This window comes from Polyodon spathula, chromosome 2 (genome assembly GCF_017654505.1).
Source record: "Polyodon spathula isolate WHYD16114869_AA chromosome 2, ASM1765450v1, whole genome shotgun sequence".
Lineage (NCBI taxonomy): Eukaryota > Metazoa > Chordata > Actinopteri > Acipenseriformes > Polyodontidae > Polyodon > Polyodon spathula.
In genome coordinates, this window is record NC_054535.1 from 33,852,743 (window position 1) to 33,867,542 (window position 14,800).

At 36.6% G+C, this 14,800-nt stretch overlaps 1 protein-coding gene across 6 annotated transcripts in view; it reads left to right on the top strand.

The window, feature by feature from the left end:
* The window catches only part of LOC121295509 (calcium/calmodulin-dependent protein kinase type II subunit delta), a 132,178-nt gene that overhangs the window by 69,731 nt on the left and 47,647 nt on the right, over positions 1-14,800 (top strand). For all 6 annotated transcript variants that reach the window (XM_041220229.1, XM_041220240.1, XM_041220211.1 and 3 more), the window contains exon 4: positions 10,993-11,047. In XM_041220229.1, the coding sequence (XP_041076163.1) occupies positions 10,993-11,047 (55 nt within the window). The remainder of the gene's footprint in view (positions 1-10,992; positions 11,048-14,800) is intronic.

Below are 14,800 nucleotides of genomic sequence, written 5' to 3' on the forward strand. Positions count from 1 at the left end.
TACCTTCCATATGTAAATTATCACAATTGAGGCCTTTAGTTTGGTCTTATTACTTCCACAAAAAACAAAAATGCCCCTTAATCTCTGCATCAGATAGTGTTACATAAATAACACCTGCTAATTGCAACTTGCTGCTGAATATCTATTGAGAGGAATGGTAGTTCACTGCACCAAGTTATAACTGAAGCACGAGAACTGCCAGACTCTCTATACAGCAAGGATAGTTTACGTGTTTTCAGGGTATTGGCACAGCAAAAGTAAATCAGCCAAAAGCACCATTTCACTTTTCATTTGTAGTTCTTGTGAAGTGAAGTGTAGAAAAAATAAGTCAATGCCTGTGTGACAGGGATGGCTTTAATGGTGACATCAGGCCAGAAGCAGGAACAAAAGCAAAGGCAAAAATACTGTGGTGCAAAGGCGCGGTGGCGTCGTGTTTATTTAAATAAAAATAAAATAGATATTCAGACAAGCATGGTTCACTGAGCCACATAAAACAGGTACAAAAGCAAAATCATGAACATAAAATACTATGATCAGGCTGGGCAGTAGCCTTCACTGATCCTACTTATTTGTATTCGCTTTCACTCGCTCCTCCAGACACCCGCTCTGAGCAGTGAGAGCTTTTTAAACAGGTGACCATCTCCCAATTAACAACAATTACACAATTAACTGGGGAGATGGTCAACTTCTGCACAAGGTTTTTACGTGGATGGGGCTTCCCATCCACGCTGCAAAACAAAACTGGCTTCTTGCCATCATATACATACATACATACAATAATACAAAATACAAACACAAAATAATAAACTGCACAGGGGCGGAGGGGACTCCGTTCTAAAATAAACCAATAATACAGTTTAATTCAGCATGGCTTTGCCCTGCCCCCTTTTCTTGTGCAGCCCTGCTACAACCTGTCATACAGTAAGATAAATAAGTCGACAAAGTAGGGTAAGAATGTCCTTCTCCTTTTTCTCCCAACATTTTTTTGCAGACCCCAGGCACTTTTATCCACGCATATGTATGTTACAGGATATCCGAGTGGAACTATACTAGGGAACACATCGATTTTGATGTCTTTATCATCTACTGTATATTCAACGATTTATTGATATTTTTCAAACGGACTAGTCGCACACATTGCATACAAATAAAAAACAAAAAAAACACTTTTTGAAGACCCCAGGGAGTTTTATCCATGCATATGTTTATTACAGGACATCCGAGTTTAATGACAATTAACTTATTTTGTCAACATGGTAAAATACTAGGGAATGCACTTATTATGACATCTACAGTATACCATTTATATTAAATGATTTATTTGTTTTAAAATTGAATATTTGCCTACAAAAAAAGATATATTTTTATATAAATATAAAAAAGGTCTGACGTGTGGGATTTGGTGATGATGCTATAATCTTCAGTATGCAATCGTGGTGTTATACTACTGTCAGTGCTGCACGATTAGTTGAGGCAAGCAGTATTTTTAATTATGAAGTCAGCCAGCTGAGAATTCTTGGGACTTTGTTACATTCTGAGATTCTGATCTAGAGCTCTGAAAAGTATTGGTTTCCTGTCAGTGTAACACTCATTGTGGTCCCTATTGGTGCAAGGAGGTAAGGTTCCTCTTGATACTGGTTGAGTAACGCTATTTGTGGTCCCCACTGGACAAAAAGGAACATAAATTCGGAACAAGAATTAGCTATGTTGAAGGATAGCCTATATATTTGGTGAAAGTAAAACATTAATAAATATTGAAATAAATGAACACATTTAAATAAATACATAGACATGTATTTATTTATTTATTTATTTATATATCTTGATATGTATTTATTTATTTTTCACTATCACGTGAACACTGCCATTTAATACTGTATGAATCGAAGAAAAAATATAATAAGTAAATACTCAACAGTTCTTGTTCAGTTGTATGTTAGTGAAGATTTTTAAATGTATTGCGAAGGGAACGGGTCACGTCGTTACTTAGCATGGGAAGAGGGAGGGAGTGAGTGAGTGAATGAGTGGGGAGAATGTGTGTTGCTGTTTTCGGGGGCAACGAATGACAGGGGGTTATATAAGGGGGTGCATGAGCCTTGGCACTGGAGAAAGACCAGTGCTGAACTTGAATGAGAAACTGTGGGCGCGACTGAGTGAGTTACTTTAAATGACATAAGTAATACACAACTTTTGTACTCTAATTATCAGTGTGTTATCATGAAGACTAACTAACCTATGAAGACCATGAAGACTAACCTATACCACTGTGTATTTTAATGCAGAGAATTTAAATAAGTAACAGGTTACAATGTAATGCATCTTTCCACAGCACAGAAAGATTACTTCCTGTGTTTACCTGCTATGTGTAATGCACATAGGACACTGCAGTATGTGAGGTAAAGTGTGGTCTTTTTGCCTGGAAATTAGAAAATAAGTGGGGAGAGAAAAATTACTTTCTAGTGTTGTGGTTAAAACTGGTTTCACCTGTAGCCATTATTCAGCATTTCCATCACAAGGGAAAACTTTGTGGGAACACAATTGATATGCTGGTCCATGGAAATTAGATTCCATGCTAGCAATAGTATGCAAATGGCTCCCCTGAATGAACAGATAATGGTAGTGTGTAGATACAAGGTTGAAAAAAGTGTTCGCCTCGTAGCATAACGCTCCCATTCTGTTTTAAGCCGGCATGCTAAGTGTATAAAATAGGCTGTGTACTGTGTAGTTTTACTAGCAAGATACTAGTGTACAGTATATTTAAAAGGAGAACGCCTAGAAATTCAGTTAATACAATACATTATATCTGTTATATACAAAATTAGGATTGAGACAGTAGAGCATTCTGATCAATCCAACCTTTCAGGTGTAAGATGTAATTAGGGAATTTAGCAAGTCTAAAAAGAGTTAAAGAATTGTTGCTTTAAAACCTTGGCTGGGATTTCTCGAGTTTGTTGAATCATATTTTGTTTCCTCATGCAATGTTATATGTACTTTAGCTGCTTTCATTTGAATCCCCCTTATGTTTAGAAATGCAGTGATAATGCTGGATTTCTTATCAAATAATACCACCTGTCAGAATAATGTCATTTCAAAAGATTAAAAAAAAAAAAAAAAAAAAAAAAAAAAAACTTAACAAGCTTAAAAGGAAATAGACAACATATTCTGAAAAGAGATACATTTTTTTTGTTTTATCTCAAACTTTGCACAGGGCTTGCATTCTATTTGCAGAAAAATTCACAACTGCGTATTTATTGTTTTCTGAAAAAGACTACAGTACGTTCATATGCATGCAATAGCTACAAGGTCAATCTATAAAATGTATTATTGAAGAGCTACGCATAGCCACTGAGTTTTGAGGTTTGTTATGGTGGAGCTATCTGGTGCATTACTTTTTATCTAATCTTTTTTTTTGTTTGTTTTGTATCGCTAAAACCTGTTTTATTTTTGTAAATGTAATGTCCCTTCAATATAATTGATTACACCGTGTAACAATTTTTTTTTAATTTTTTTTGTTCCTGGGTAGTAAGTGTTATTTCCTAATTGCTTATGCCTCAAAAGTATAGAAAATGGCTATTATATACTATTTCCAATGGGAAAACGGGCAAATGTGTGTCTTTTCGTTCACATAAAGTCAGAAAAAAACAACATATGAATCCAAATTAACATGTATTTATACTAAAGTAATACAAAAATGACTACAAAAGATTTAGAAGTGAGTAGTTTTTCGAGATTTACGATTATACTGTTATTCTATTATACTTATTCTATATATAACCTGGTAATATGGAACTACAAATATCATACTGGAGTCTCAAATCCTAGAAGCTGGAGTTTTTTGTCAGCCTATAGACATAGGGCTCAATTTTGGAAAGGTGTTTAATTTTTGGTGGAAACAGCAAAATCCACTGGATTTTTTCACCTGTTAATCCATTTAAAAAAAATACTCTCCTATTTTCTAAAGTGGACCTCAATTTCACCAGCCAGCGGATCACATTTCATGCATCAGTTCCTGTGGCTCTTAAGAGCTTTAACTAAATAAATAATGAGCATTTAAACGGTGTAATCCGCAAGACAAAATGGTTCTGGTTGAAATGTGTTAGCAATACTGTATAAGAACAAACTAAATGGGGAAAAAAAAAGAAGTCGTCAAAATGCAAATGCAAACATATATATTTTATTTTTTGTATTATTCTTCTTACTGTTTTTGTATGTAGGCTACATTGTTAAGAAAATCTGTAAAATTGCAGGGCAACAGTGTAATCTTAACAGATTGTTTGTTGCAAATGTAAAATTGCCATTAAACATAATTAACATATATAATATACTGGCATTAATGTATATATTATATATATATATCTATATATATAATATATATTATTATAATAATAATGTATATCACACATTTTAAATGTATACACATCACCAATACAAATGTATGTGTGCATATAAAAATGATCATTGCTGTTTATTACTTTGACAGCCAGAAGCAATATCATTATCCACATAAACAATTCCAATAAAGTTATATTATTTTGATCAAATTAAAGGCTACAGCTATATAAGGAAGCAATGTTTGTCTACATATTAGATATTTACGTCGTTAACTGTGCAATATTTAAAATGAAATGTACGATCCTGAAGCAGCTGGTTCATTCATTTGTATCAAAATTACATCTTGTTCAAGTAATGCTTACTTATTTAGATGCACCAAGAACCAAAAAAGTTACATTTTACCTTATCCACTAAATAAAAAAAAAAAAAACATTACAAATATGTAGAAAGACTGTGTACACATATATACATTTCACATAGGCTCACATGACCCAAATATGTATTTATAGGCGCTATACGCTGTTCCATAACTTTACAGGCTAAAAACAAAAACATGCATATTAAAGTAATTTCAATTCATTCTCTCTCCTCTCTCTCTCTCTCTCTCTCTCTCTCTCTCTCTCTCTCTCTCTCTCTCTCTCTCTCTCTCTCTCTTTCTCAATTCAATTCAGATTGGCTTTATTGGCATGAAAATAGAAATGATTGTGTTGCCAAATCACATACATGGCATAACCAACTAAATACTATTAAACTAAATACATAAATTTATGTATTTCTGTTTGATATATATATATATATATATATATAATATATATATATATATATATCATATATTATATATAACAGTATCTCTATATTAAACAGCCCACTCCTTCCTTGTATGTTAAAAAGAATCCCTCACTCCCTCTCTCCCTCTCTCTTTTCCCTCTCTAGTGTGAAGTGTTCATGGTTTGCTCCTCAGGTTATGACAGGTCTCCACATATTGACCAGCCAGTCTGGCTGTGTGTTTTTCTTCCTCCAGCAGGATTGACAGCTTCTGGCTGTCGTGCATTTTGGGGAATTCTGGGACGAAATCGGCGAATATGGGGAAAAAAATGTCCCTTATGTTTTTATGTTTTTCACAGTACATTAGGAACTGAAGCTCTGTCTCGTCCTCTCCTTTCTCACAGTAACCCTGGCCAGCCAGATCTGCCTGTGTCGGCCTTTTTCAATGGCCAGGTTGTGGTCACTGAGCCTGTATTTGGTCAGGATCTGCCCCTGCTTTGGGTTTCTCAGTTACCAGGTATTCTGCCAGGGTGTATTTTCTGTTTAGGAGTGTTTCAGGTGTTTTATAATTTGGTTAACACTAATTGGAATTGTTTTTGCAGTGCTGTCCTGAAGCTGGCTGATGTCAGTGTTGCTCAGCTCTGTGAGCTTCAGGACTAACTGGCTGAGGGGACTCTTTTATGGGCTGAGCTCTTGGTATTGCATGGCTTTGTGATGGAGTGAGTTTGGGTCACTGTTTTTTAGATGAATCCAGTATTTTTATGCTCTTTTTTGGATATTAATAATCAATGGATAAATGCCTAATTCAGCCCTGCATGCATTGTTTGGTGTTTTTCTTTGTAATTTCATGATGTTTTTGCAGAATTCTGCATGCATGGTTTCTGTATGGTGTTTGTCCCATTTTGTGTAGTCCTGGTTGGTGATTGGACCCCACACTTCATTGCCATAGAGGGCAATTGGTTGAATCACACTTTCAAAAACTGAGCCAAATTTTGATGGGGGGATTTATATTATAGAGCCTCTTCTTTATGGCGTAAAAAATCCAGCGTGCCTTCTCCTTTAATGCATTCACTGCCAGGTTAAAGCTCCCTGACGCACTGATGGTCAGACCCAGGTATGTGTAGCTGCTGGTGTGCTCGAGGGTGGTGTTATCTAGAGTGAAGTGGTACTTAATTACCTGAGATCAGGCTTTTTTCTGGAATATCATGACACTAGTTTTATTCGTATTTACTGCCAGGGCCCAGGTCTGACAGTACTACTCTAGCAGTGCCAGGCTGATGCAGCCCCTGCTCTGTGGATGACAGCAGAACCAGGTCATCTGCATAGAGCAGGAATTTAACTACAGTGTCATGTAGAGTGAGGCCAGGGACTGCAGACTGCTCCAGCACTGTGGCCAGCTCGTTGATATAGATGTTGAACAGTGTTGGACTGCAGCCCCGTCTCACTCCATGCCCCTGTGTGAAGAATTCTGTTCTTTTGTTGCCAATTTTCACACCACACTTGTTTTCTGAGTACATCGATTTTATGATGTCATAGACTTTACCCCCTACACCACTTTGAAGAAGTTTAACAAATCGTCCTTAATGCCAAATTGAATCAAATGCCTTTTTAAAGTCTATAAAGCAGGCAAATATTTTCTCTCTATTTTTGTTTATTTTTATTTTTTTGTTTATTTATTAGGGTGTGTAGGGCGTAAATATGATCAGAGGTCCAGTGTTTTGGTAGAAATCCAATCTGACTCTTACTCAGGTCACTGTGTTTGGTAAGGAAGGCCAGTATCCAGTCGATAATGATACTTCAGAACACCTTCCCCAGGTTACTGCTCACACAGATGCTCCGGTAGTTATTGGGGTCAAATTTGTCTCCACTTTTATATATGGGTGTTATAATCCCTTGGTTCCAGGTCTCAGGGAAATATCCAGCTCTCAGTACGAGTGTGGCAGGAAACGACGTTGCGGTGATGTCAGACCAGAAGGGAAGGAAGCATACACAGTCCAGGTAGCTGCAGTTTACAAAAAAGACGCAGCGTGTGCCGTTTATTAAATAACAAAAATACATGAAATATTTAAAGAAAAATAAACTTGCTCAAAGAGCACAAATTAAACAGATAAACAAAAACAAATCACGAACACAAAATACACAAGGTCCGGCTGGGCAGTAACCTTCACGGTTCCTTTAAGTTTCACTTTCGTTTTAAATTAATCTCTCCTCTCGCCCTCTTCCATACAGCAGAGAGTTGCAGGTGTTTATACAGGTGACCATCTCCCAATTAGCAACAAATTAATCACTTCGGGAGATGGTCACCTTCTGCACAAGTTTTTAATATGGATGGAGCTTCCCATCCACGCTGCAAAACAATACAAAAACAATAAAGAAAGCACATGACGGTTCGCCGTCACATAAACACATACAGTAAATAAATAAACACAAAACCACTGTTCTAATTAAAAGTTTGAACTTCTTATTCTCAATACTCTTAGTCATTTTGAATGTTAGCAAGCTTTCAGACTTGATTGACCTCTCAAAAACGTCACAGCTGTTCACTTAGTGTTAACACAGTAGCCGACAGTATGAATTTCCTCGTATTCCCACACTCCTGAGCCACATTCAAACTGAACCCGCCCCTGGGATCCATACCAAACAGCTATTGGTTATAAAGTCGAGTACTAAACTTTTCAAGTCTTCCTTTCGTTGTAACTGCAGTGCTATAATAGTGCAGGTGACTTTGAGACTGTATAAAGCAGGACAGTAAGAAAAAAAGAAAATGCTAGTCAACAGGTTTGAAATTGTGCACTGTTGAACTTCCCGAAATACATGTTAATCACAATCACAGTACGTGACTGGTGACGAAACAAAAACACAATTAAAATTGCCAAAGAAAAACAAGCTGATAGGAAAGTGTTTATGTCCCGATGTAGGAAGTATTTAGTTTGAATGGAGTACTTTGAATGACTTTAATACAAACTATAACTTGTGATGGTGGTCCACTATGAACAGGGCCGGATTAACCTTTTGTGGGCCTGGCGCCAAACAGATTTGTGGGTCCCCATTTGTGGAACCATTGTAAAAAACAAGAGATTGACACATAAATTTTCTTTGACACATCACGTTTCTGAGTGCAGCTGAAATGTTTTTTCATCATTTTCTTAGTCACTAGTTGTTCCTGCATATTTACTATCCCGCTCTGCCTCTCACCCGCACCTGTAACAGTATTTTATTGTACGTTCAAAACACTACTAGTCACAATCACAACAGTGGATATAAAACCCTTGAGTATCGGTTATAATGGTGGTCATCTCCTTCTCCCCCTCATCACGAGCCTGCAACCCTTATATACTGCCCCGCCCCCCTCGCTTCTGAGTATCCGGTTGGCGGAGACCTCTTGGTAGCCTTCGCCTCTCACCCAATCAGCACTCCAGCCACCAGTCCATCACAGAGGTCCTCCGAGGATCTTAAAGGGGCCACCAGCCCTCCCAAAGTAGTTACAATATAAACACACATTTTCTATTTAAGCGATACAGCCCGTCAATGCGGGCGCTACCGCGTGGTAGATGACTACGACTGGAATTGTGCGTCCCAAGCCGTAGGCGAGGGCGCTAATGAAAGTCAAGGTCATCTACCACACAGTAGAGCGCACATTGAGAGGGCTCTATTGCTATTAAAAAATTACTTATTTCTTTATTTTCTCTTTTTTTTAAAAAAAAAAAAACATTTAAAACCTATATTACCTTGAACTTCTGATTTACCAGGTAACCTTCCACTGAGGAAAATAGTCCCTAACATAATTAGAATAGAAAAACGACATACACATAGAGAAAACAGTTTTTATTATTATTATGACCATTGCCAGATAAATTAACTGTAGGATTGTTGAATAGTCTGTGTAGTATAGAGTCAGACTCGAAACTTGTTGGAGGTGGGGAGTTTCAAGCTGGAAGGGAGTGAATTGGCTGGTGCAGAAAGGACTGAAACAAGGTTGGTAGTTTTGCTGTTGATTTTTTGGCAGGATGTTGTTTGGATCCAGCTTATGACAGAATTGTTGATCAGTCGTGTCTTTCCTGTTGGTTTGCTGTCTAGTAACTGCGAATTGAGCCTTCATTATGGTGTCCTGTCACAGACATGACTTTCCTTGTCTCTAGACCAGCATCAAAAAGTGTCAATGTTTATGTAGCTTTTTATGTTTTAAGATTATGCGCGCATTGATTTAAAATGTAATTCACAGTTAAGCACTTCAACGTTCCAGCGGGCGTCTATCCAAAATAGAAGCCCGCTAGATCTGGAAGCTGACTGGTTATTTGCACTCGATCGTTTTCAAATGCAATGTATCGTGATGCGTAGGCTATACTTAAAACATATTTAGGTTGTTATGGGCTCCTAACGAGTGTGGGCGGCCGTGGGGGCGGGGGGTGGGCAATTGCTCCTCTTGTCCAATAGCAAATGATGCCCCTGGTACTCATGCATAATGTTGTGAAGAACTTGCACCACCTGTTAATAAATGCATCATGTATTTTTACTAGAAATTAAATCCAAACATTAAGGAACACTTTAGATTCCTGAGTTAAAACGTAATACAGTTGTTTGGAGTTTTAAACTGAGTGCTTTCTACATTGTGACACTGCAAGCGAATGTGCTAGAGAAATGTCTACTAATGTGTCTTTGTGTACTACAGTATAGTATAATATCACCTAGCTCTATAACAAAAGCCAAAAGCATTCAAACTAATCTCATTCAAACCAACAATAAACTAATGGCAGTTAATTTAAATAAACAACCTCCTTTATTTGAATCAGCTATGTAAGCAACTTTAACAAAGATGGGTGATTCTGTATTGGTTTAGACAAAAGCCTACACCCCTTCTCTGAGCTAATTTATTAATAGTAAGATTACTTGTCATTGTTCTGTTTAGACATCCCTCCGCTGAGCAAAGGGCACTGACAGCCATGTCAAGCCTGCTGCCTTCATTCCCACCTGGTTTCTTTTAATATTGTGCGATTGGATTATTGATTGGATTGAAACTCTAGTTCAGTTGTTATACTATTTACCAGTATAAGAGCAGACACATCTCTTACACTTCAGGTCTACATTTGCACTGCAAACCGCATGCAGACTAACATGACTTAACAGATCTCTGGGTTAAACGTAGTATTGAAAGCCTGTGTTGGTAAAAGCCTGTATTCTTTTGATGGCTGCACAAGTTATCTGTTTGGAGTTGTATGAGTGGTTATCTCAGTTGCAACTTGCTTGGTGATTCAGTTCCCAGTATTTTATGTGGGTGATCTGAAATTTTGGGGCATTGTGCTGTGCTAAGTTACAAAATATCTGTGTTCAAACCCCTGCGTTAAATGTACAGTACTTTAGTATAATGGATCTTAAAAATGCTGGGTAACAAATGTCCATTCAAGTAAGTGTAGTAAAGACAGTAAATCACTTTGCAAATACAAGGGTCTATTCAATTAATATAGACAGTTGTAAATTGGAATTCTGTCATCACTTAAATCATTTAAATCACCTTTTTTATTCTTTGCTGACAAAAAGAGACTAATATATAGTGTTGGATTTTTGATTTTCATAACCTCTGAGTCCTTGTTAATCATTTATACAGTTGAGTAGACCACAGAATGTCAAATTTGATTTCATTACCCTTAAGGTATTTGTTGTAATTACATTGTGTGGCCCCCTGATGGCACTGCGCATTGTAAAAGATAAAACACAATTAGAAGTGTATATTAAAAAGGTGCATTTTTGCATATCCAAATTAATTGCCTGACAAAACCATATTATGATTCATGATATTTAAAATGTTTTCTTGTTAAAAGAAGAAAATGCTTATATTTGGTGGGTTGGGTTGGTTGTAGGTGACTGTGCTGTTTTTAATCAGTATATCTCTTTCCACAGTGAGGCTCTATGACAGCATATCAGAAGAAGGGTGCCATTACCTAGTCTTTGATTTGTAAGTAAACATGTTTGTATTTATTTCCATAGACATTCTTGTGTGTGCAGTATGGGCTTTCATCCCTTATTTTCTGCCTTCAAGGTCCTGCTTGCACAACTGTTATCCAGTTTTCCACACCAGCATGTCCTATTCTGCTGGGGTGGTACAATCTGTTCTAGTCATAAAAATGCAAATTCACATATGTTGTTTTTACATTAAAATGTTTCTTGGAAAATACTGCTTCATAAAACAACTTTACTGCAATTCAGGCACTTCACCCCAGAGAGAGAGAGAGATTTAATTTAGAAAACACCTGTATAAAACTGCTTATGGAAGCAATGCTTTTTGGCAAGCATGGCAACACTTTGGCACTGTGGCTTCTGTGTGTCATCCCTCTGTGATCCAGTAGTTTGAAAACCTATGTGACCTGCAAATTGCACTGAGTGTACTCAGTTTCCAGATGTTGACTGCAAAGGGATTCATCTTGGCATTCTATACAGTGAGGTGGGGGTGCGGGGTAGAACTACCTTCCAGAAAGCTGTCAAAAAGATGCAGAACTACACTGATTCAGCGTGGCATCTGCAAGGTGTTTCATTTGGGTTAAAGTTGTCTGACCATTTTTCACTGTTTACTGACTCCTTTTAGTTATCTATCAAAGTCACAGCTTGGATGCAGCATATACATAATACATGTTATGTCACAAGTTGAGTTTTTCTTTCCACTAACCTTTTTTCATTACAATAATGACCCATTATGAGGCATTTATTTTCAATTTTAGCTTTTGGTTAATTTGTTTTGTATGGTACTGATACTGTAAATTATTACATTTCAGGCTATATATTGGCAACTGCCCTCCCAAACTTTCCACACATATTACAGAAACAACAAAGAACCGCTTACTATTTAATATTATCAAAACCTCATTGGCTGAGCTTGACTGAATTTCATTAACATACAAGTTATTCCACAGTGTAATGTTTTTGTGACAAAAAAGAAACCAGTGGTTAACTTGTACACAAAAACACACATGTCTAGTTGTGCTTGTTTAAAACTACAACAAAAAATATACATATTTTAAGTGTTGCTACTTAAGTCTTCTGTCCCTTAACAAACACTAATCAACTCCTTTCTTTTATTAAAACCATTTAAATGTACTTTAAATGATCCCAGCAGTATCCACACACTGAGTGCAGCAGCATTTAATGTGTCTAGCATTATTTGCATTTCCAGTGTACGATTAATTGAACAAGGAAACTTGCAGTAACTCTAAATCTGGCGTATGGTATTCCTAATTAAGAATATTTAATCCATGCTTGCTTTTTATTCTGCTCTACTTTACCATGAGATTTAGCCCCCTGAATAATACCGATTCAGATTGTTCTAATAAAACAGGACACAAAATCAGTTGCTGAAATATAAGATTGTAAAATGTTTTAGATCAAGAAAAGCACCCTACTGTCAAATGCTTTTAATTTCTCAAAAGAGTTTGGAATTTAAACCAAAAGTGTAAAGTAAATTGTTGACTGTTATACCCTCCCTTCTATTAGTAAACTAACTCTTAATGTGATCAATTCTGGTAAAATGTGTTTTATAAATTAATAGAAATTTCAGCCAATTAGATTACCAGCTCCAGGGGTGGAAAAAAGACTCCCATTATGTAGCAGTTTGATCCATTCCATGTTTTACTGTATCAGTAATTCATAGGTAACCGGTGCGTCTTAATAAAACTTGTAATGGGAAAACTTCCCTTCAACTATATTAACTAGACAAATTGTGTACATACACTCACTGGATTAATTTGCAATGTACTATCCTAAGTGCAATCATATGCTAAACAAAGGTCAAAGAACGTCACCATGTAGATATAAATATTTCTGAATGGATACAGATTTCTGCCAGCCCAGAATCCTAACTGTGGCTGGAAGTCCCAATTCAAACTTGTGCAAACTGCACATCTCATCTAAGTGTATCAGTTTACCAATATCTTTGGTCGAAATACAACTATTCTATAAAACTTATACCAGCTTGTGGCAAAGTGCCCCACCTCTGTGTTATTTATTTGTGTTTATGTTGTATGTAGTGTGTTAATGTTGGTGTATAGTCATTGGTACATGGGATATAGATGGGTCTGTGTAGCACGAGTGATTTAAAATGTATATTTGTATTTAGGCACGAGGACTGCATAGCACTTCACGTGCAGGTAAAATGTAATAATATGTGAGCACGGGAAATTGCGCTAACTTAATTCATGTGCAGTTGTACCGAGACTCCAATTGAATGATTGATTAGCAGTCAAATCTCGGTACAGCTGCATAAAAGAGGCATGTTTTCACTCACTCAGGGTTGTGTATTCGGTGAGTGGAGAACGGGTGTGGAGAGGAGAGACTTAAAAACTAAAGTAAATAGCTGTTTTGACTCGCCATGTTTGTTTGTCTGTTAGTCCACTATTTAAGTGTTAGTCTGTTTTGTTTGTCTGTTTATTTTGGCATCAAGTGCCATGTGCTGTTTTTGTTTAAATCTTTTATTTGTTTTGCAATAAACCGAAGCAAGCACGCTCATTCACCATATCACTTGCAGTGCTGTGTGTTTTCTTCTGGTCTGACATCACCACTGAAGCCAGCATGTCACACAGCCTCATAAAAATATAGCACGTGCATGACCACAAGTGGATTCTATTGTAAAGGCCCATGGCCCTTGAGAACCTTTTTTGTTTGCTAGATTGCCATAGTAATGCTATTATTGTGCTAAAAGCACATGCAATGGATCAAGCATCATAAATGAATATGAAAAAGTACATTACTATTGGATTATTGGTAGTGTAGAAAATCTGAGTCTTGCCCCCTGCTGTAAGCGTTCATGTATTCCCTAGTTTAGCTTGTTTGAGTTGAATTTGAGTTTGAAAGCAAATGGTTTGAAGTAGTTGTTTAATGACCCCAATGTGTTGCATAAATTCACCCCACACTTACTATTTGAAGTCTTACTGGCTCCTTGCCTGCTGATACAGTAAATATTTAATGCATGAAGACATGTAACAATAAAATAGTTGTCAATTATGAAGAAATATTTCAGGTTCATAGAAGTCCACGTACCAGAATCCGCAGGTGATTCAAGTCTTATTTTGTTTCTTAAGGTTTATTTGTCTGTGGTATTTACATTAATCAGATATTTTTTTTTTACATGCTGTGTATTCTACCTGAAACAATGCAGGGGTTAACAGTAATATCATATACACTAACCCCTGGCTTAACCAGACGTCTGGAGACAGACATGCTTCCCGAAATAACGGCACACATATTTATAGTGCTCAATATATTTTAAATGTACAATTCATTACCCTAGAATAACATTCATGTTTTCTCTGTACACATTATCTTATTAAAAATATCAGTCTATACAGTATACAGTGCAGTAGTAAAATGAAATAAATACCGAGCGTGCTTTCTTTTTACTTCAACCTATGGCTACCTGTAACACAAAATAAACTGTGCTGTTGCATTGTACACATTGCTATACAATTGCAAAAATAATACAATGCTATTTTAAATTGACACTAAATTATCCTATGTCATCACACTGACATTAAGAACATAATTTAATTATACTGAAGTTTACATTTTAGGCTCTATTTTAATTTGTGGTGAAGTAACAAGTTCTCACTGACACCACACAAGAGATTTCCGGTGCAGATAAGCTCTGCACAGCGAACTGTAATTAAGGGTTAACTTAGAATGTTAGGCACATCGAATGCGAATAACGATAGCAAGCGAATAA